General features: G+C 36.5%; 2 protein-coding genes across 5 annotated transcripts; both read right to left on the bottom strand.

Annotated features, from left to right (window-relative positions):
- Positions 1–331: 331 nt before the first annotated feature.
- LOC114517318 (exosome complex component RRP42-like) lies at positions 332–6,980 on the bottom strand. 4 transcript variants are annotated; one of them, XM_028537003.1, is made up of 10 exons: positions 6,120–6,980; positions 5,040–5,463; positions 4,709–4,960; positions 2,416–2,638; positions 2,195–2,289; positions 1,750–1,915; positions 1,568–1,638; positions 1,165–1,285; positions 925–1,080; positions 332–786 (listed from the first exon to the last, which is right to left on the bottom strand). In XM_028537003.1, exons 4-10 carry the CDS (start codon positions 2,572–2,574, stop codon positions 652–654), a joined length of 903 nt encoding a protein of 300 aa, XP_028392804.1. In that variant the 5' UTR covers positions 2,575–2,638; positions 4,709–4,960; positions 5,040–5,463; positions 6,120–6,980; the 3' UTR covers positions 332–651. The 4 variants fall into 4 exon arrangements, 2 of the variants coding, with proteins under 2 accessions (XP_028392804.1, XP_028392803.1); XR_003686372.1 differs by lacking the exons at positions 332–786; positions 925–1,080; positions 1,165–1,285; ... (1 more) ...; positions 1,750–1,915; positions 2,195–2,289 and having other exon boundaries at positions 2,566–2,638; positions 4,709–4,833; positions 4,907–4,960; XR_003686371.1 differs by lacking the exons at positions 332–786; positions 925–1,080; positions 1,165–1,285; ... (2 more) ...; positions 2,195–2,289; positions 2,416–2,638 and adding an exon at positions 3,932–4,253 and having other exon boundaries at positions 4,709–4,833; positions 4,907–4,960.
- Positions 6,981–7,827: 847 nt separating this feature from the next.
- Positions 7,828–9,167, bottom strand: LOC114517348. Its single transcript, XM_028537043.1, has 3 exons — positions 9,134–9,167; positions 8,795–9,055; positions 7,828–8,229 (listed from the first exon to the last, which is right to left on the bottom strand). The coding sequence occupies exons 1-3, from the start codon at positions 9,159–9,161 to the stop codon at positions 8,108–8,110; spliced, it is 411 nt and encodes a 136-aa protein (XP_028392844.1). The 5' UTR covers positions 9,162–9,167; the 3' UTR covers positions 7,828–8,107.
- Between the last annotated feature and the right edge of the window lie 14,028 nt (positions 9,168–23,195).

The raw sequence follows: 23,195 nt of genomic DNA, 5'->3' as shown, positions 1-23,195 counted from the left end.
CATAACGGACAAATTTAGTTTTACAAGATTCGCCAAACATAACGGACAAATTTAGGTTTCTTGGTAACCCAATGGTAACCCAGTCATAACCCAATGGTAACCCATTGGTAACCCTTGAGTAACCGAAGTGGATCAGTATACTTTAATTTACATAGTTCACACAAGGCTGTCATGCGAAAAACAGATTTTAAAACTACCTCCCTTTTGAACATTTTGCTATCTCAGTTCGGTTAATCCAAGTGAGATTAAAGTGTTTTGGAATGGACGAGGTTCTTCCACTCAGAGCGAAACACTTAAACTTGAAAGCAAAAAACACAGTTTTTTGAAATTTTTTAGTACTATTCAGCCAGAAGGAAACGGGCTTGTCAAAAAAGAAACAAGTATATAGTCTATAGATTGATGATTTGACATAGCAAAGCTTTTTAGTCAAAAAATTTTCAGTTTTGACGACATTAGTTGTTATGCAACAGCTTCAGCAAGATCAATTTATGGCCAACTATCGACAGGCGTTGCTGAAGTCTCGTGAAGAATACCTGCCCACGCAGTTATTGGTGATCAACTACTTCCTTTGTGGGGTATGAGAGCAAGTGACAAGTAACTGAGATTTCTTTCCAGTCATTCACGATCCATATTCCACTCTCTGCCATTTTTTCATTCCCCTACGATCTCGCTGGTGTACTCCACCGTAGGGACAAATCCAACTTTCTCCGTCGAAGAATTCTTCTCCTCGATCTCGAGAGCTTGCAAAAGTCGCTTGTTCAATGAACTGCCAATGTCTACAGCTACCTGAATGTGATCAAACGATCTTGAATGGTTGGAAAGTGGTTTCATGTTAGGGCATTCCCTACTTTCCGAGTGTTAAAAACAGCCACAGAGCAACTTTCAGAAGAGTTGACTGTGTGGATAGATGAATTGATTATATACCTCTAACATTTCTGCCATCAACTCAGGTTCAACTGCACTATAACCAAGCCTTTGAATACCACAGATATTTCTATCACCATTCACTGCCACCAACAGCTGACCATCACAGCAGAATTCCTCCTCCATACTAGCGTCAACCACAAAAACACTCTCGATCTAAACATGCAATAAATTCATTAGAACCAGGGAACTTTATCAGTCCAGTTGAAAATTGATCAACAATCTTTTAACCCTACTTACCTTATTCAAAGTGACATATAATGGAATATTTTTTATATCAAGTCGACTGCAATCAAACGGATCATCCGAGAACTCAAGTTCAACCTCACCATCCTCAATATTGACGGTCACATTGGGGATTCTGAAAGATGGAAAATATGAATGATGGAAAGTGAAAAATTAGATGGCCAAAGCAAGTAGCATCCATAACCCAAAACCATATCACCCTAGCTCCCTCCCTCCACCATAACCTTAACCCCCACCCTAATCCCCTTAGTTCTAAGCCCTATCCCCAATTGTAATGATTTGCCGACATTGATCTTATTAACGCTTTGATTGCCACAGATGGAGATTTTCGTTTTTTGATTGATTATCACTTATAATCGATCTGTCTAGACCTCTGGTGGTGAAAGTGTTAACTTACCTTGTGTCATGTAGTGCAGCCTTGACAGCTATTGACAAAGCATCATAAAGGTTACCACCACATTCCAACACCTAATAGGAATAGGTTTCAGAACTTGTAATAACATTACGTAATTATGTAATAACATTAATAACACAAATACTTATCATGAGTCGAGTAATAATTAACTTTCTTTGTCTTACCAAAGCATCAACATATAAAACCCAGCATTGCTGTCCTGATGTTATTGACAATGATTTGAGGTCTAACGCTGATTTATTGCTGCAAGCTCTGTCTAATATTCTGCTCAGTTCTGATGACAACTCCTCGCCACCTCGACCTTCAAATTTCGGTGAAGCGTGGGCAGAACTAGAAGTACATATTAGGTGCATGTAGTCAGCATTGTTCTGGGTGCAATGGTGGTACTTTGATGCACCAACAAATTGCTAAATCATCAAGAACTTGTAAAACTTGCTTTGACAAGGCTAATTTCAAACATGTGACCATGCAAATTGTGTATAGTGTAAAAACAGCCAAAGCCATGCATCTATGCATTCCATTCAATGGAAATGCTAATTTCATTTAATTATACAACAAAAAGGTTGCTGCATGTTTACGGATACAGATTTCACACTTTATTACCACTACCAGTTAACAAAAAATTCAATTCTTCCACAATCAGGATGTCCAAAGGCAGGTTCTCCAATTTCAGCTTTCACACCAACAAGAATGTCTGTTTTGGACTAAAAATAATGATCAATGAAAAACCAGACTTATTCATATTCCCGATTCAAAGTTTGGTACAATACAAATTACCACATTAAAAATTTAATTGTTAGGCACATTCTCAGTAAGTGCAAACGACGTACTAGTCTCAGCCTTGCCGATCCACTTGTATTAGACACAATCCCCGTTTCTATTTCAAAATATCTGTAATCTCTTCTTGCTCTGCCATCCAAGCGAAAGTCGTCAAAAACCCCGTTCTTTATGAACAATTTTTCATCTTTCGACAAGACAACACTGGCCATTTTGAATTTTAGCACCTTCGCATGGGCACAGCCAACCCAAGCAAAGTTAACTTGGTTTTTGAGACTATAAATGGTACAAGTGGTACAGGTTTATTCTTTGTGAAATTGTCTTTAATTAAAAACAGCCAGACCCTTGCGAAACCCTGTCGTAATCTTATATTGAAGTATGACAGCTACAATATTAAAATTGAACTAGAGAAGGACGTTTCAAAGTCGTCTATCTTACGTGTGTTTGTATATTTGAGAGAGAGTCAGGGACTGCGGAGCAGGGTGGCTCGCTGGGTTTTAGCCCCACCAATAATTTTTCCGTAATTAGTCTTTAATTTCGAATATCTTTAGTTCGCTCAAATTTACAAGCAATATTTTTAGCACTTTGTATTTTTGCTTACAAGTATATGCAGTGTATCTTATCTCGAATACTATCGTAACTTTTACTTCTTCAACGTATATTTTAATAACCAATTCAAAGAAATGAGTATTCTAATTTCCAACGATATCTGTCGTAATAAATCCGCCATGTTTACAAATGGATTGAAATTAGTTATGTTCAGTACATATGTTTGGCCAAAATAAAAAAACAGAGACAAAAAGGACAAGCATTAAAACAGCGTGGTTATTCATGTCAAAATATTTGACATAATAACCAAAGCACGGTTATATTTTCTAATAGCTATATTCGACCATGGTCGAATATATCATTCATACCATTCTCCGGTACATTCGACCACGGTCGAATGTGCCGTTTTACCGTAAGTTCGACCATGGTCGAGTGCTTATCCATGTCAAAATATTTGACATCATAACCAAAGCATGGTTATATTGTTTAATGTTTGTATATGAGCACCAACCAAACATGCTAGAAACTTTACATTGGACAAGCATTTGACCATTAAAACAGCGTGGTTATCCATTTCAAAAAATTTGACATCATAACCAAAGCATGGTTATATTGTTTAATGTTTGTATATGAGCGCCAAACATGCTGAAAACTTTACATTGGACAAGCATTTGACCATTAAAACAGCGTGGTTATCCATTTCAAAATATTTGACATCATAACCAAAGCATGGTTATATTGTTTAATGTTTGTATATGAGCGCCAAACATGCTGGAAACTTTACATTGGACAAGCATTTGACCATTAAAACAGCGTGGTTATCCATATCAAAATATTTGACATCATAACCAAAGCATGGTTATTTTGTTTAATGTTAGTATATGAGCGTCAAACATGCTGGAAACTTTACAAAGTATCTATTATTTCTCAATAATCCTAATAGGCAATTACGGCCATTTCAGAGGCCTATGTATATTTCAAAATTTTTCCGGACTCTCCTAGCAGGCGCGCGGTTTTCAGTAAAACACTTCGATTTCCGTGGGTGTGAAGTTGTCACTATCAGCAAACAACTTTCGGGTTTGAGAAGTCCCGGGCTGATATCCTGCTGGTGGTTGGTAGGTGTAACCAAGGTAGCTGTAAGAGTTGCGATTGCTGTTGGCATTGTTGGCGATGTGGAGATCAAATTGAGAGCCTCTACCAAAGATTGCTCCACCAGAAGGATTACAGTAGATCGCGTCTCCATTTCTTCCACTAATGATTGAGCATTTAAACGGTTGCAGGTTGCGTGGGTTTCGTAATGAAAATAAAAAGGATCTATAGGAAGATCTATATTGACGTCGACCTTGGAAAAAAACAAAACCCGGCAAATTAACCGACCAAAACTGCTGCATTTACACTATAAAACACCTAGTTATTATTGTTAATCTATTGATTTTGGTCAGACGTTAAATCAATGTGAATGAAAACAGGGACATTGAGAAATATTTTCCGCATATAACATGCATCACTATATCAACACATCAATTGATCCTTTGATTGATTTGATACATGCAGGCTGCAGTAACGCACGGTTACGGCTAAATCCTTAGTCCTTGCTCTAAATTATTTGTTCATTCTTTGGAGTTGTAGCAGCTGTTTGCTAGTCAGACAAAGTCAGTTAATTTGAATATTGTATTTCGTTTTACTTCAATATGTCTCAGATATTTAATTGCCCGACACAAGAAAGCAAAAAGAACTCAACTCAACCGCGATTGTGGATTAGATTTTAAAAAGATAAACTCATGAATGAAATCTTACCTTCCCAAGTTTGATCAGTGTATCCTCCAAAGATCCAGTTTCCAACTTTCACCAAAACTACTGTTCCTCTTTTACCATCACACAACTGATGAAACTTCTGGCTCTGCCAACCATGGAGCGATGCTCTGTAGCAAAGCTTCAATTTTGATTCTCTATTGTTAAGGAAGCTAATCAAATCTTTTATAAGCTTGTCTTCACCTTTCAAAATCACGCTATCTGGTATCAATGTCACTGGATCAGGCGGAGGAGGACCTATTTCAAATAAAATAATTGTGAACAAAAGCAGGAGAGATATACCTACATACTTAATATAATAGTTATCGTAGCTTACAATTATCCTCTGCCAATTTCTTGAACATATTATAAAAACAAAGTTTTTCCATACAGGATTCTGGATTTGCAAACGTTTTTAAATTTGATGGCTTCTCATTTTGCAGCATTTGAATATCTTCATCGATAACTTTGTGGGCTGTCAACAATTCCTCAAGCTTCGAATTTTCCAACACATCCCTTGTACGCTGAAGCGATTTTTCAACTTTTTCCAGGTAATTTGATATCTTTTCACTCTGAGTGAAAAGGCTTTGACACGCGGGATCGTAGACTTTGTCAACTTCTTGAATTTTCTCCTCCAAAATTTTGTTCATACGATCTTCAACATCTTTCATTACTTTATCTTTCTGAGCGATGTGTTTTAATTTGATATCTTCCGCGGTTTTTTCGTAATTTGCCTTGTTGTTTTTCACACTTTCTAATGCCTGGAATGTTGAACGAAAAAGCTCATTGGCGCATTACACGTTCATACATTCGTCTTGTGCCCGACTGATGTCTTTTGAACGCAATTTTTCCTAAACGTATCGCAGAATAATCGCGTTCAAAATAAATCAGTGGCCATAAGACGAGCATATAAATATACACTCCCCTCTACCTAAATTAAGTTGTCTGGCATGGTATGATGATAACGAAGTATATTTTACTTTTTATATTAATAATCTTAAGTAGCTATTATCGTGATGTGACTACTTTTTACTCGACGTACGTTTTCCTCAGCCTCAAGCACTTTTTACTTTTATTCAACCCGTTTTAAAATATTATTTCCCCTTTTACTCAAGTGCAAAACAAAACTAGTTTAGTCCCCCCTGCAGATCAATGATAAAAACAAAATCCTGATTTAAATAAGGCAACGCTTGTGAACAAGTTGCAAGTTGCAACCTGTTAATATCTGTAACGCATAATCTATTATTAATCGTATTTTAAAATATCATTTTTGAAATTGAGAGCGTCGCATCAACCGGTCTTTCTGCCTGCAAATCTAGTATAACAAAAGACAAACGTGAAATCGCATTAGAATTGGAAATAACTGCGCATAGTTTCATGATGAATCAAACTGAATACTGATGAGTCAACTGTTTACCTCATTTCCTTCTTGAAACATTGCGTTAATATTGGCGTATTTTAACTCCACAGCGTCCCTTTGTTTGCGATGGATTTCATGAATCGCGATGCAGTTATGACCTGGTTTCGTGTGAATGGACGCTAAGCATTTTATGCAAATCAGTTCCTTGCACGTTTCGCAATAAAATTCCGGAATTGCGGTCTCGTGGGGGGTGCAGCGTAACGTGTCGACGACTATTTGCTTTTGATCGTCACGGTTTATGATGTTACTCAGAGACAGCAAATTATGGCCTTTGTTAGCCGGCCATCGTTCGTGTGTCATATGACATTCATGGCAGAAAAGCATGCTGCATTCAACACAAATTGTTAGAACGAATCCCTTACCGCAAAAAGAGCAAACCAAAGGAAAAGCCTCTTCACTACTATTAGAATCGACAGCTGTTAACAGCTTAGCAATACATTCATTATCTGGCAATACGGAGACTGTTTCGTTTGGTTTCAATGTGGTTGTGGTCTTGCAGGTCGGGCAGACTAACTTCTTGCATTCGCCATCGACAATTCCCTCGTCTTGTGTCGTCAGGTTCTCGACACAGGCCTTGCAGAATGAATGAGAGCAAGACAACTTTTTCGGCTCGCTGATAGTCTTTTTACAAATATCACACACGAGAAGATTGTGAATCCCGACGATCGAACGAGAGCTGGTTAAAGAAGCGGCCATAAGATTGTAGAACAACTATATACAGTGACTTCTAACCCACATATATGCGCAGCAGTTTGATAGCAAAAAACATCAAACAAATACACTTCGATTCATACCAATATCGAGAATTGTTTGGCAAAATCTGTGTTGGCTGTCTATAGAACAGCGTTGCTAATTGTAATTCTGTTACATTCCAAGTAAGCCCTCCCCCCCGTCTCAAATATACCGGATTTCCTAAAAAAATCCCGATATTTCCAGTCAACAGTTTGGTGTCCTTTTACAACGGACTAAACTGACTTCTAGGACCGGTTAGAAAGCCGTTTAGTTTAACCCTGGATTAAAGCAAATCTTTAATACCAATTTTTTTAATCGCTTGCTTATAAAGTTGAATATCTTTTCTCATAAAATTAATATTTTCTGGACCGATTGAAGCCATATTTTCTAAAGTTTTAAAACAGTGGTTCAGAAGCACATAAACTAAAACACTAGATTAAAGTTTAACCCAGAGTTAGCGCTAACCTAGCTTTGAACAACTGGCCCTTTTGTACAAACGAAATTTAAGTAATTTAGATATTCAAAATATATTTTATTCAGAATGCTCCGACGAAAACTGCATGATTTTTAGTATAATTGTTTTTTAGTCAATCAAATATTAATTGCAACATCAATGACTTCTAAATCGCGCTGTTTTACATAAAATTTTCATAAGACATAACATTTCAAACATAATTCTTCGAACGTAAAAAAAAAATATTTCATATTATATGTAGCCGATATAATATATATAATGTGTATTGACATAGGCGGCCCAGAACTGATCTCGCTGTCCGCTGACCTCGCGCGACGCTCATGTTGTCTGAACAGTCTTATATTATGACATATTATATGTCATATTATAAGACTGTTCAGACAACATGAGCGTCGCGCGAGGTCAGCGAGATCAGTTCTGGGCCGCCTATGGTATTGACGTAAACACGAAAATAAGATAACAAATAAAAAAGTGAAATGGTTGTCGTGCGACAAGAAATATAAAAAATTCCTCCTGCTATAATAATCCTTTTCATTGTCCATGTTAAAAGTATTATTCTGATTTAATCAACCTGGTGTTTCAGTAAAATACTTCGATTTCTGTGGGTGTGAAGTTGCGACTACCAGCAAACAACGACTGGGTTTGTGGAGTGTTGTATTGATATCCTGCTGGTGGTTGGTATGCGTGACCAAGGTTGCTGCCAGAGTTTTGATTGCTGTTGGCATTGTCGGCGATGTAGAGATCATAACCACCACCAAAGTTTGCTCCATAAGAAGGATTACAGTAGATCGCGTTTCCATTTTTTCCCGTTAATTAACGAGCATTTAAATGGCTGCAGGTTGTTTGGGTTTCGTAATGAAAATAAAAACGATGCGTTGGAAGTTTTATATTCACCTGAACCTAGAAGAAGAAACAAAACAAATTAATGATCAATCCAGCTCTTGTCTCGCGGTCAGCCCAGAGTATTCAGGAGAGGTTTCCAGAGATTGAGTAAGATTTCTTATTTCGACTTTTTACCGGAATTATTTGTGAAAACACGCAATACAAAAGGTTAGAATTAAAGTGTGAAGAATCATATCGAGTGAACCTATACTTATCACTGTCACTATTTATAATAAAAAATAAAATAATTCATCATTTAAGACTAAACTATAAGAAAGCATCTCATCTCGAACTGAAAAGAGAACGATATGAAAACTTACACTGAGATCAAACAAACTTGAACAAACAATATTTCATCATTGCACCAGCACATTTTAAATTGATTAAACAACAATAAAAACGCCTGAGTATTCCTTATACTTGATCGCGAAGCTTTGATTTGAAACACGCGGTTATCATACGCGCACCGAATCTTTACTCGAACTGCATTCAGTTAATGAGTTTTATACAATTTATGGCGTATAACTCAGTTACAAAATTGTCCGACACAAGAAAGATTGGATATGAATGAAATTTCACTGACCATTCCAAATTTGATCAGTGTATCCACCAAAGATCCAGTTTCCAACTTTGACCAAAACTACTGTTCCTGCTTTACCATCACAGAATTGGTGAAACTTCTGGCTCTGCCAACCATGGAGTGATGCTCTGTAACAAAGCCTCAATGGCCATTCTCTGTAGTTAAGGAATCTTAGCAAATGTTTAGCAAGCTCCTTTTCACCTTTCAAAATCATGGTGTTTGGCATCAATGGCAATGGATCAGGTGGAGGAGGTGGTGGAGGACCTGTTTCCAATAAGATAATAGTCAACAAAAGCATTTTCAAGGCGAAGAGAAATATATCTAGGCTACATCGCTACTTACAATTCTCCTCGGCCAATTTCTTGAACATATTACAAAAACAAAGTTTTTCCATACAGGGTTTTGGATTTGCGATTTGTACTTGGAATGTTGTCAAATTTGGCGGCATTTCGTTTCGCAGCTTTTGAATATCAACATCGATAACTTTCTGGGCTGTCAACAATTCTTTAAGCTTCGAATTTTCCAACACATCATTTGTACGCTGAAGCGACTTTTCAACTTTTTCCAGGTAATTTGATATCTTTTCACTTTGAGTGGAAAGGCTTTGACACGCGGGATCGTAGACTTTGTCAACTTCTTGAATTTTCTCCTCCAAAATCTTGTTGATGCGATCTTCAACATCTTTCATTACTTCATCTTTCCGAGCGATGTGTTTTAATTTGATATCTTTCGCTTTCTCCTCGTAAGTTTCCTTGTCGTTTTTCACACTTTCTAATGCCTGGAAAGATAAAAAACTGAATTTAAACTAATCGCAGAATATTTTAACAGTTCTTCTCGACTTGCAGAATTGTAAAACACGAGATGTTTGGGATTTAGATTTAGAAATGATGTGGGCAGAAAATGAAAATTAAAAGCAGGTCGGTTTTGAGCAGATTTTTAAAATATTTTCACCAAATCTTGCATTCGAAACAGCAGGAACTAAGTCTGAGATCGTTTACCAATAATGGTGTGTATTTTTTCACTGCAAAAACCCTGTTAATGGCTATCATTTACATTTAATTTTATTGAAAAAAGCTTAATTGCAAAGCATGACGAAAAGTGATGGCGAATGATAATAAAAGATGACGAAAAAACTGAGTTCGAAAAAAGCTAAACATGCAATCGCGGTACGCTGAGCCTCGCGTGAATTTCACGTGGGAACTGATCAGTGATCACGCATTTCTCTTACCTCGATGAAACGTCAACAATTCTTCTATTGCAATAAGTTATTGGGCGCATGCTATGGCATATTCGTAAAGGCTCGTTTACACTTGCGATTATGCTGCGATTTTATGTTCGATTTTCTTCTTTTGATAGATGTGAACGAGTAATTAGTTACGGATGCTCTGATGTGTACGAGTTCCTATTTGAACATCCGTAACTAATTCAATCGTTCACATCTATCAAAAGAAGAAAATCGCACATAAAATTGCACCCTAAACGGGCCTTAAAGTTAACAAAAAATCATTATAAAGTTATCATTCATTACATTGTCGTCAACAGTATATTTTATGCATTTGAAGATGATGCCGGACACTGTCTTTTGAGTATTTGGACAAAACCGACATTAAAGTCACCATATTGTGCATTAGTTCTGCCTCTGCTAATATGGACAATGATGATGAGGTACTCATGTTTCTGAATTTTTTGCATGTTTTGAATTTTTCGTGTATTTTAAAATGTACAAAAGTTCAAAATGTGAACAAACCTGTTCATTTGTTTACATACAAGTAGCCTCGACCTCCACTTTAAAATTTACACAAATTCGGTAAAAAAGACTTGAACTGCTAACCTTATTTCCTTGTTGTAACATGGCGTCAATCGTCGTGCATTTTGACTTCACAACAGCTTGTTGTTTGAGGAAGATCTCGTGGGTCCCGATACACGCGTGGCCAGGTTTCGTGTGCGCGAAGCCCAGACATGGTTTGTCGCAAATCAATTCATTACAAGTTTCGCAATAAAATGTTGCGGCCGTTTCTGCATGGCGAGTGCATTTTAACTCTTCCGCCCCGATTCTATTTTGCTCATCCCAATTTAAGATTTGATCTATGGGTAGCACTAAATGTTTTTTCAGCTCTTCCCAACTCTCATGAAACATGTAACACTCGTGACACAATAGGTTTTCAGAGCATTCCGGACAAATCAAAATCGAAGGCTTCTTCTTGCATTTACCACAAACTGGAACCGGTTGCTGGTGTCGATTTGGACCGACAGCGGCTAACAAATTAATGATATATTTATCATCTTCTAAAGCAGCGACAGTTTCGTCTGGTTTCAGGGTAGTTTCCTTGCCACAAATTGCCATTGGGCATTTCAATTTCAATTTCAGTTTCAGTTTGCCGTCGCTGTCGACATTTTTTTCTTCATCTTTTGTCGTCAGGTTCTCGACACAGGCCTTGCAGAATGAATGAGAGCAAGACAACTTCTTCGGCTCGCTGATGGTCTTCTTACAAATATCACACACGAGAAGATTGCGGATCTCTTTAATCGAACGAGAGGCGGTTAAAGAAGCAGCCATTAGATTGCAATACAATTTACAATCGTCTAACAGGAGTTAGACGGTTATACCAATAGCGAAGGATAACTTTATAGTTTATTTTGCCAAGCGAAGGCTGCATTCGGCCTTTCGCTGCCAGCGAAGGTTTCTTTCTTTGTTCCGGGTTCTGTCTGAGCACATTCTGAAATTCTATCCTATTGAGCAAAATTCTTACCCATTTCCAGGTATTGTACCCTGCTGTTTACTTGGAATCTACGCGGATACGTGCTAAATACTTTCGATTGTAAAACATAGAGTCTTTATCTTTGTTAAAACCTGATGTGGACGTGAAATTTAGAACTAGTTAACATGTCCGAATCAAATACTTGTCCAGTTTCAAAAAATAACCGAAATCATGGTATTATTTTCATTAAATCATATGACTGAATCAACCACTGCAACTTTCTAAAATCTTTCGGCGATAAGCGTATTAATTAAGACTAAGACTTCGGTCCTTAGAAAAGGAGTGCTGTATCGTATACTGCATATCAACATGAATTTCGTTTCTCTTTCAAGACTTTTATTGTGTGTTGAAGTAGTTGAATTCTCCCAGAAGACAAAAAATGCATAAAGTAAATAATAAGTATATTATCAGTAGAGTGACCGGGTGAAAATGTTCATAGTTTCTTCTGTATGTACATGCATGCATAGTCAGGTATTTTAAATTTTTAACCATGTCTGAAATTCCTTTGCAAATATCAGCAAAAACTGTCCGAAATGACACATTTGTCCCGACGTCTTATTAAAATGCCAGACAGATTACAATATAGTACAGTTATCGTATGACGTATATCGACCAGCAACTAGCTATATAACAGACGAAGATCGCTGGCACAATAATCACGAATATTAGAGATTATACAGAAAAATGTCAGAATCTGATGCACAAAGCCTAGCTGTAACATTCGAAACTTCTATATTTTGTGATTAAAACTTGTTATCAGCCGATAACAGTGATTTTTGTGAGCCGGCGTATTTAGAATTTGGGTTGTGGTTTTTGTTAAATGTTGTGATACTATACTATACAGTAAAATACTATAATATATATAATGTGTATTGACGTAAAGACGAAAATGAGATAACAAATAAAAATGTGAAATGGTTGTCGACCGACAGGAAATGTTGGAAATTCCTCTCGCTATAATAATCCTTTTCATTGGCCATTTCAAAAGCATTATTTTCATTTAATCAACCTGGTGTTTCAGTAAAATACTTCGATTTCTGTGGGTGTGAAGCTGCGACTGCCAGCAAACAACGACTTGGTTTGTGGAGTGTTGTATTGATATCCTGCTGGTGGTTGGTATGTGTAACCAAGGTTGCTGTAAGAGCTTTGATTGCTGTTGGCATTGTTGGCGATGTAGAAATCATGACCTCCACCAAAGGTTGCTCCATAAGAAGGATGACAGTAGATCGCGTTTCCATTTTTTCCGTTAATTAATGAGCATTTAAATGGCTGCAGGTTGTTTGGGTTTCGTAATGAAAATAAAAACGATGCGTTGGAAGTTTTATATTGACCTGAACCTGGGAGAAGAAACAAAACAAATTAATGATCAATCCAGCTCTTGTCTCGCGATCAGCAGCCTAGAGTATTCAGGAGAGGTTTCCAGAGATTGAGTAAGATTTCTTATTTCGACTTTTTGCCGGAATTATTTGTGGAAACGCGCAATACAAAAGGTTAGAATTAAAGTGTGAAGAATTATATCGAGTGAACCTCTACTTATCACTGTCACTATTTATAATAAAAAATGAAATAATTCATCATTTAAGACTAAACTAAAAGAAAGCATCTCTTCTCGAACTGAAAAGAGAACGATATGAAAACTTTTTTATGGTTTGAGCGACATATTTTAAAAACATTCATATAATATGTATCATTATTCATGTAGCATATATTTCTATTTCATCATAGCAAGGTATGGGTACCTTTATGATGGATAGCAAGATATATTGTAATATTGTAACTCTATTGTAATCATTTCACTTAAAGATTGATAGTTATTATTACGTTTATTACTAACTGAGTTCAATAGCGTAGCCAGCCTGTCGATTTGTCCCGCTATGCTAATATCTTAGTGTTCACTGACTGTGAAAACAATAGATTTTTAAAGGCATGAATAAAATTATAATAACTCGAAATTTACATAGCGGGACAAAATCGTCAGGCTGGCTTCGCCGCTGACTGAGTTCCAAATTAATGTGACATTTAAAACAAGGACAGCAAAAATATTACACTGAGATCAAACGAACTTGAACAAACAATATTTCATCATTGCACCAGCACATTTTAAATTGATTAAACAACAATAAAAACGCCTGAGTATTCCTTATTTGATCACGAAGCTTTGATTTGAAACAGGCGGTTATCATATGTGCACTGAATCTTTACTCGAACTGTATTCAGTTACACGAATTTTATACAATTTATGGTGTATAATTCCGTATTGCTTAATTTTTTTAGAAGATTGTATTTAGTTATTACTTCAATATGTCTCAGTTACAAAATTGTTGGTCACAAGAAAGTGAAAAAAAATCATTCGACTGTAGATTGGATATCGAAAGATAAAGTGAATGAAATCTTACCATCCCAAGTTTGATCAGTGTATCCACCAAAGATCCAGTTTCCAACTTTGACCAAAACTACTGTTCCTGTTTTACCATCACACAACTGATGAAACTTCTGGCTCTGCCAACCATGGAGTGATGCTCTGTAACAAAGCTTCAATGGCGATTCTCTGTTGTTAAGGAACCTTAGCAAATGTTTAGCAAGCTCCTTTTCACCTTTCAAAATCATGGTGTTTGGCATCAATGGCAATGGATCAGGTGGAGGACCTGTTTCCAATAAGATAATAGTCAACAAAAGCATTTTCAAGACGAAGAGAAATATATCTAGGCTACATCGCTATACTTACAATTCTCCTCTACCAATTTCTTGAATATCTTATAAAAGTAATGTTTTTCCATACAGGATTCCGGATTTGCAAGTTGAACTTGAAACGTTGTCAAATTTGGCGGCTTCTCATTTTGCAGCATTTGAATATCTTCATCGATAACTTTCTGGGCTGTCAACAATTCCTCAAGCTTCGAATTTTCCAACACATCCCTTGTACGCTGAAGTGACTTTTCAACTTTTTCCAGGTAATTTGATATCTTTTCACTCTGAGTGGAAAGGCTTTGACAAGCGGGATCGTAAACTTTGTCAACTTCTTGAATTTTCTCCTCCAAAATCTTGTTGATGCGATCTTCAACATCTTTCATTATTTCATCTTTCCGAGCGATGTGTTTTGATTTGATATCTTTCGCGGTTTTCTGGTAAGTTCCCTTGTTGTTTTTCACACTTTCTAATGCCTGGAAAGATGAGAACATTTAAGCTAATCGCTGAATATTCAATCACAGTTCTGCCCGATCAGACTTGCACAGTTGTAAAACAAAACACACTCATGTTTAGCCTTTTATAGAGATTGGGAATTTGTAGGTCATAAATTTAAAAGGTCCTATTTGCGAAACATTGTTTGCATGTCTTCATCACTCATGCCGTCATGGGTAGGCAATGGATTGGGTACAACTATTCACACTAAATTTCCCTCTAGCTCTAAGGCCTCAAAGACACTGCCATTTTTAAAAGGAGGCGGAAAATTTGAATTCAGTGGTATTCAGTGTTGAGCCTCCATGACTCTTGGAAAAGCGCTTTGTATATAAAACAGGAAAACAATCATCAATGCGCATGGATAATCAAACATCCCATCAACTACTATTAAAATTCGAAGCAGCTTTCACTTGGTGATAAGCGAGATAAGACACAAACTGTTTACCTGATTTCCTTCCTGTAACATTGCTTTAATGGTCGCACATTTCGACTTCACAGCGTCCTGTTGTTTGCAAAAGATTTCGTAAACCGCGACACACGCGTGGCCAGGTTTCGTGTGCACGGACGCCACACATTTCATGCAAATCAGCTTCTTACAAGTTTCGCAATAGAATTTCGGGGCTGCATCTTTGTGGCCAGTGCATCTCAATTTTTCCGTTCCGACCTTTTTTTGCTCCCCCTGATATATTATTTCACTCAGGGAAAGAATCGTATGGCTTTGCATTGTTGGCCAATTGTCGTGCCATTCGTGACATTTATGACCCAAAAGCATTTCACATTGCATACATATTGCATGCGATGGTTCCTCGCTGCAGTGGGAACAAAGAGAATCTTCTTTATTTCGATTGGGGCCGACGGCCTTTAGGAGCTTTACGATAAATTTACTGTCAGGCAATGAAGCGACTGTTTCGTCTGGTTTCAATGTGGTTGTAGTCTTGCAGGTCGGGCAGACTAACTTCTTGCATTCGCCATCAACAATTCCTTCGTCTTGTGTCGTCAAGTTCACGACACAGGCTTTGCAGAATGAGTGAGAGCAAGACAAAGTCTTCGGCTCGCTGATAATCTTCTTACAAATATCACACACGAGAAGATTGTGAATCTCAACAATCGAGCGAGAGGCAGTTAAAGAGGCAGCCATATTAAGATTGTAGAAACAAATTCACAATCGTTTAACTTCGATAAACAGAAGTTATAATGTTAGCGAAGAGTTGTTTGAAAGTTTAGTCAAACATTCAAGTAATTTCTAGCCAAGCAGAAGTTTATGTTGACTGTTTGTATCTTTGGTCTGCATGTGGATTCTGTCTGAGCCCATTCTGAAATTCGAACCTATCAAGAAATATTTTCCAGGTATTGCACGCCCCACTGTGTTACTTGGAATTCACTCAAAAGTGCCCTTTCCGTTCGGTTGAAAACAACATCATCTTAAAAATCTAATTTGTCAAATTGTACATCTGCTGCCTATATTGTACATTTCTCAATTTTCGTCTTTCACAAAGCATATTGCAGATATAAATAACAGAACAAGTTAAAATATCAGAGACAGAGTCAACTGAAACAAGTGACTAGTCCACTTCTAAGAAATACCAGATAATACAAATATCTCTATATTAAATATTATAAACCGTCTTTACTGCATGAGAAATTTCCTTTTTATTTGAATGAATTGAATACGACAAAATAATATGGTACGGCTATCCAGCGTGTATCGAGCGGCTATTATGACAGGAGGGTCGATCTGGAGAGATCGCTGATGATAAGATCAAGTAGCCACTAAAAGATTGCAAAACAACTAAAGTCTTCTAACCCACATACGCACAGTTTGATAGCTATAAATCATCAGACAAGTAGACCTGGATTCATACTAATTCATAACGAGGATTGATTATTATTATTTACATTCTAAGTAAAGCCTCCCAAATTTCCCCCGAGATTTCGTTTAAAAATTCCGATATTCCCAGTTAATAGTTCCCAGTCACACTAGATCTGACTTTTGTTTTACAAACGGAATTTGACAACATAATTATTCTGTAGATATTTAAAATATTTTTAATTCAAAATGCTCTGAAGAAAACTAGATTTTCAGTATAAATCTTCTAAATTCCAAACGTCTTTCTTAGAAATGAAAAGAAAATCCAGAGTTTTACATTTTAAAATAAATTTTAAAAAAATCACAACTGCTTCGTCTCGGGATGGGATCCCGGACTTGGGAACGCTGCTCTGGAACATTCTAAAATATAAGCGTATATTGTACTTAACTCATGTGCTTCTCATAATCTCATTTCCAAGTAATAATAGTACCGCGCTGTTTTACATAAAATTTTCATAACATTTCAAACATAATTCTTCGAACGTAAAAAAACAATATTTCAAATTATATGTAGCCGATATATATAATGTGTATTGACGTAAAGACGAAAATAAGATAACAAATAAAAAAGTGAAATGGTTGTCGTCCGACAAAAAATATCAAAAATTTCTTCTGCTATAAAAATCCTTTTCATTGCCCTTTTTAAAAGTATTATTCTGATTTAATCAACCTGGTGCATGTTTCAGTAAAATACTTCGATTTCTGAGGGTGTGAAGTTGCGACTACCAGCAAACAACGACTGGGTTTGTGGAGTGTTGTATTGATATCCTGCTGGTGGTTGGTATGTGTTACCAAGGTTGATGCTGTGAGAGTTTTGATTGCTGTTGGCATTGTTGGCGATGTGGAGATCATTGCCTCCACCAAAGATTGCTCCATAAGAAGGATGACAGTAGATTGCGTTTGCATTTTTTCCGTTAATTAATGAGCATTTAAATGGCTGCAGGTTGTTTGGGTTTCGTAATGAAAATAAAAACGATGCGTTGGAAGTTTTATTTTGACCTGAACCTAGGAGAAGAAACCAAACAAATTAATGATCAATCCAGCTCCTGTTTCGCGATCAGCAGCTCAGAGTATTCAGGAGAGGTTTCCAGAGATTGAGTAAGATTTCTTATTTAGACATTTGCCGGAATTATTTGTAAAAACGCGCAATACAAAAGGTTAGAATTAAAGTGTGAAGAATTATATCGAGCGAACCTAAACTTATCACTGTCACTATTTATAATAAAAAATAAAATCATTCATCATTTAAGACTAAACTATAAGAAAAACATCTTATCTCGAACTGAAAAGAGAACGGTATGAAAACTATTTTATGGTTTGAGCGATATATCCTAAAAAACATTCATATATGTATTATTAATCATGTAGTATATTTTTTTATTTTATCATAGCAAGGTATATTGTAATATTGTAACTCTATTGTAATCATTTCACTTAAAGATGGATAGTTATTATTACGTTTATTATTAACTGGGTTCCAACTTAATATCACATTTAAAACAGGGACAGCAAAAATATTACACTGAGATCAAACAAACTTGAAGAATATTTTTTCACAATTTCATCATTGCACCAGCACATTTTAAATTGATTAAAACAACAATAAAAATGCCTGAGTATAAACTATTCCTTATTTGATCACGAAGCTTTGATTTGAAACACGCGGTTATCATACGTGCACCGAATCTTTATACTCGAGGTTATTTGTACATTTTTCAGACAAAGTATGTTCAGTACGTTACTGAGTTTTATACAATTTATGGCGTATAATTCCGTATTGTTTAATTTCTTTAGAACATTGTATTTAGTTATTACTTCAATATGTCTCAGTTACAAAATTGTCCGACACAAGAAAGTGAAAAGAACTCATTCGACTGTAGATTGGATATCGAAAGATAAAGTGAATGAAATCTTACTTACCATTCCAAGTTTGATCAGTGTATCCACCAAAGATCCAGTTTCCAACTTTGACCAAAACTACTGTTCCTGTTTTACCATCACAGAATTGGTGAAACTTCTGGCTCTGCCAACCATCGCGTGATGCTCTGTAACAAAGCCTCAATGGCGATTCTCTGTTGTCAAGGAATCTTAGCAAATGTTTAATAAGCTCCTTTTCACCTTTCAAAATCACGGTGTCTGGCATCAATGTCAATGGATCAGGAGGAGGACCTGTTTCCAATAAAGTAATAGTCAACAAAAGCATTTTCAAGGCGAAGAGAAATATATCTAGGCTACATCGCTACTTACAATTCTCCTCGGCCAATTTCTTGAACATATTATAAAAACAAAGTTTTTCCATACAGGGTTTTGGATTTGCAATTTGTACTTGGAATGTTGTCAAATTTGGCGGCATTTCGTTTCGCAGCTTTTGAATATCAACATCGATAACTTTCTGGGCTGTCAACAACTCTTTAAGCTTCGAATTTTCCAACACATCATTTGTACGCTGAAGTGACTTTTCAACTTTTTCCAGGTAATTTGATATCTTTTCACTCTGAGTGGAAAGGCTTTGACAAGCGGGATCGTAAACTTTGTCAACTTCTTGAATTTTCTCCTCCAAAATCTTGTTGATGCGATCTTCAACATCTTTCTTTATTTCATCTTTCTGAGCGATGTGTTTTAATTTGATATCTTTCGCGGTTCCTTCGTAAGTTGCCTTGTTGTTTTTCACACTTTCTAAAGCCTGGAAAGATGAAAAACTGAATTTAAACTAATCGCAGAATATTTTGACAGTTCTTCTCGACTTGCAGAATTGTAAAACACGAGATGTTTGGGATTTAGATTTAGAAATGATGCGGGCAGAAAATGAATAAAGTCTGAGATCGTTTACCAATAATGGTGTGTATTTTTTCATTGCAAAAACCCCGTTAATGGCCATCATTTAGCTACATTTAATTTCATTGAAAAAAGCTTAATTGCAAAGGATGACGAAAAGTGATGGCGAATGATAATAAAAGATGACGAAAAAACTGAGTTCGAAAAAAGCTAAACATGCAATCGTGGTACGCTGAGCCTCGCGTGAGTTTCACGTGGGAACTGATCAGTGATCACGCATCTCTCTTACTTCGATGAAACGTGAACAATTCTTCTATTACAATAAGTTACTGGGCGCATGCTATGGCATATTCGACACTTGCAATTTTTGCCGCGATTTTCTTCTTTTGATAGATGTGAACGAATAATTAGTTACGAGTGCTCTGATGTGTACGAGCTCCTATTTGAACACCGTAACTAATTCACTCGTTCACATCTATTAAAAGAAGAAAATCGCACATAAAGTTGCACCCTAAACGGGCCCTGAAGTTAAGAAAAAAATCATCATAAAGTTATCATTATCGCATTGTCGTCAACAGTATATTTTATGCATTTGAAGATGATGCCGGACACTGTCTTTTGAGTACTTGGACAAAACCGACATTAAAGTCACCATATTAGGCATTGGTTCTGCCTCTGCTAATATGGACAATGTGATGAGGTATACGCATATTTCTGAATTTTTCGCATGTTTTGAATTTTTCGTGTATTTTAAAACGTACAAAAGTTTAAAATGTGAACAAACCTGTTCATTTGTTTACATACAAGTGGCCTCGACCTCCACTTTAAAATTTACACAAAATTCGGTAAAAAACACTTGAACTGCTAACCTTATTTCCTTGTTGCAACATGGCGTCAATCGTCGCGCATTTTGACTTCACAACAGCTTGTTGTTTGAGGAAGATCTCGTGGGTCCCGATACACGCGTGGCCAGGTTTCGTGTGCGCGAAGCCCAGACATGGTTTGCCGCAAATCAATTCATTACATGTTTCGCAATAAAATGTTGCGGCCGTTTCTGCATGGCGAGTGCATTTTAACTCTTCCGCTCCGATTCTATTTTGCTCATCCCAATTTAAGATTTGATCTATGGGTAGCGCTAAATGTTTTTTCAGCTCTTCCCAACTCTCATGAAACATGTAACACTCGTGACACAATAGGTTTTCAGGGCATTCCGGACAAATCAAAATCGAAGGCTTCTTCTTGCATTTACCACAAACTGGAACCGGTTGCTGGTGTCGATTTGGACCGACAGCGGCTAACAAATTAATGATATATTTATCATCTTTCAAAGCAGCGACAGTTTCGTCTGGTTTCAGGGTAGTTTCCTTGGCACAATTTGGACATTTCAATTTCAATTTCAGTTTGCCGTCGCTATCGACATTTTTTTCTTCATCTTGTGTCGTCAGGTTCTCGACACAGGCCTTGCAGAATGAATGAAAGCAAGACAACTTCTTCGGCTCGCTGATGGTCTTCTTACAAATATCACACACGAGAAGATTGCGGATCTCTTTAATCGAACGAGAGGCGGTTAAAGAAGCAGCCATTAGATTGCAATACAATTTACAATCGTCAAACTCCTGGACAGAAGTCAGCAGTTATACCAATAGCGAAGAATAGCTTTATCTAGTTTATTTTGCCAAGCGAAGGCTGCTTTCGGCCTTTCACTGCCAGCGAAGGTTTCTTTCTTTGTTCCGGGTTCTGTCTGAGCACATTCTGAAATTCTATCCTATTGAGCAAAATTCTTACCCATTTCCAGGTATTGTACCCTGCTGTTTACTTGGAATCTACGCGGATACGTGCTAAATACTTTCGATTGTAAAACATAGAATCTTTATCTTTGTTAAAACCTGTGTGTGACGTCAATTTAGAACTAGTTAACATGTCCGAATCAAATACTTGTCCAGTTCCAAGAAATAACCGAAATTATGATAGCTACGAATTTTCATGGTTAATCGAGACGCGCGGTATTATTTTCATTAAATCATATGACTGAATCAACCACTGAAACTTTCTAAAATTTTTGGGCGATAAGCGTATTAATTAAGAACTTACTAAGACTTCGGTCCTTAGAAAAGGAGTGCTGTATCGTATACTGCATATCAACATGAATTTCGTTTCTCTTTCAAGATATTAATCGTGTGTTGAAGTAGTTGAATTTTCTCAGAAGACAAAAAATGCATAAAGTAAATAATAAGTATATTATCAGTAGAGTGACCGGGTGAAAATGTTCATAGTTTCTTCTGTATGTACATGCATGCATAGTCAAGTATTTTAAATTTTCAACCATCTCTGAAATTCCTTGGCAAATATCAGCAAAAACTGTCCCAAATGACACATTTGTCCGGTCGTTTTATTAAAATGCCAGACAGATCACAATATAGTACAGTTATCGTATGACGTATATCGATCAGCAACTAGCTGTATAACAGACAAAGATCGTAGCACGATAATCACGAATATTAGAGATTATACAGAAAAACATCAGAATCTGATGCACAAAGCCTAGCTGTGACATTCAATACTTCTATATTTGGCCATTAAAACTTGTTATCAGCCGATAACAGTGATTTTTGTGAACCGGCGTATTTAGAATTTGAGTTGTGGTTTTTGTTAAATGTTGTGATTTGTGTTTCAGTAAATATATATAATATAATTAATGTGTATTGATGTAAAGACGAAAATAAGATAACAAATAAAAAAGTCAAATGGTTGTCGTCCGACAGGAAATGTCGGAAATTCCTCTCGCTATGATAATCCTTTTCATTGGCCATTTCAAAGGCATTATTTTCATTTAATCAACCTGGTGATTCAGTAAAATACTTCGATTTCTGAGGGTTTGAATTTGCGACTACCAGCAAACAACGACTGAGTTTGTGGAGTGTTGTGTTGATATCCTGCTGGTGATTGGTATGTGTAACCAAGGTTGCTGTAAGAGTTATAATTGCTGTTGGCATTGTTGGCGATGTTGAGATCAAAACCTCCACCAAAGGTTGCTCCATAAGAAGGATGACAGCAGATCGCGTATGCATTTCTTCCGTTAATTAACGAGCATTTAAATGGCTGCAGGTTGTTTGGGTTTCGTAATGAAAACAAAAACGATGCGTTGGAAGCTTTATATTGTCCTGCACCTAGGAGAAGAAACAAAACAAATTAATGATCAATCCAGTTCCTGTTTCGCGATCAGCAGCTCAGAGTATTCAGGAGAGGTTTCCAGAGATTGAGTAAGATTTCTTATTTCGACTTTTTGCCGGAATTATTTGTGAAAACGCGCAATACAAAAGGTTAGTGTAATATTTTTGTTGTCCCTGTTTTAAATGTGACATTAAGTTGGAATCCAGTTAATAATAAACGTAATAATAACTATCAATCTTTAAGTGAAATTACAATATTACAATATGCCTTGCTATGCATGATGAAATAAAAATCTATATTACATGATTAATATATGAATGTTTTTTAGAATATATCGCTCAAACCATAAAAAAGTTTTCATATCATTCTCTTTTCAGTTCGAGATGAGGTGCTTTTCTTATAGTTTAGTCTTAAATGATGAATTATTTATTTTTTATTATAAATAGTGACAGTGATAAGTATAGGTTCACTCGATATAATTCTTCACACTTTTTTAACATATTTCATCATTGCACCAGCACATTTTAAATTGATTAAACAACAATAAAAACGCCTGAGTATTCCTTATTTGATCGCGGAGCTTTGATTTGAAACACGTGGTTATCATACGCGCACCGAATCTTTACTCGAAATTATTTGTACATTTTTCAGA

Source organism: Dendronephthya gigantea, unplaced genomic scaffold (assembly GCF_004324835.1).
Source record: "Dendronephthya gigantea isolate DGI-Jeju-01 unplaced genomic scaffold, DenGig_1.0 000007F, whole genome shotgun sequence".
Taxonomy (NCBI): Eukaryota; Metazoa; Cnidaria; class Anthozoa; order Malacalcyonacea; family Nephtheidae; genus Dendronephthya; species Dendronephthya gigantea.
This window is presented reverse-complemented; position numbering and strand designations above follow the sequence as displayed.

Bases quoted from the DNA above. Each gene is read 5' to 3' on its own strand.
- LOC114517318 (XM_028537002.1), bottom strand. From the start codon at position 6,818: ATGGCCGCTTCTTTAACCAGCTCTCGTTCGATCGTCGGGATTCACAAT. The intron at 4,961-5,039 runs GTAAGCTACGAT...TATTTGAAATAG, and splicing joins GAAATTGGCAGAGGATAATT to GTCCTCCTCCGCCTGATCCA. The intron at 2,639-4,708 runs GTAAGATTTCAT...TACCATTTATAG, and splicing joins CACTGATCAAACTTGGGAAG to TCTCAAAAACCAAGTTAACT.
- LOC114517348 (XM_028537043.1), bottom strand. From the start codon at position 9,161: ATGTTCAAGAAATTGGCCGAGGAGAATT. The intron at 9,056-9,133 runs GTAAGTAGCGAT...TATTGGAAACAG, and splicing joins GAAATTGGCCGAGGAGAATT to GTCCTCCACCACCTCCTCCA. The intron at 8,230-8,794 runs GTCAGTGAAATT...TTCTTCTTCTAG, and splicing joins CACTGATCAAATTTGGAATG to GTTCAGGTGAATATAAAACT.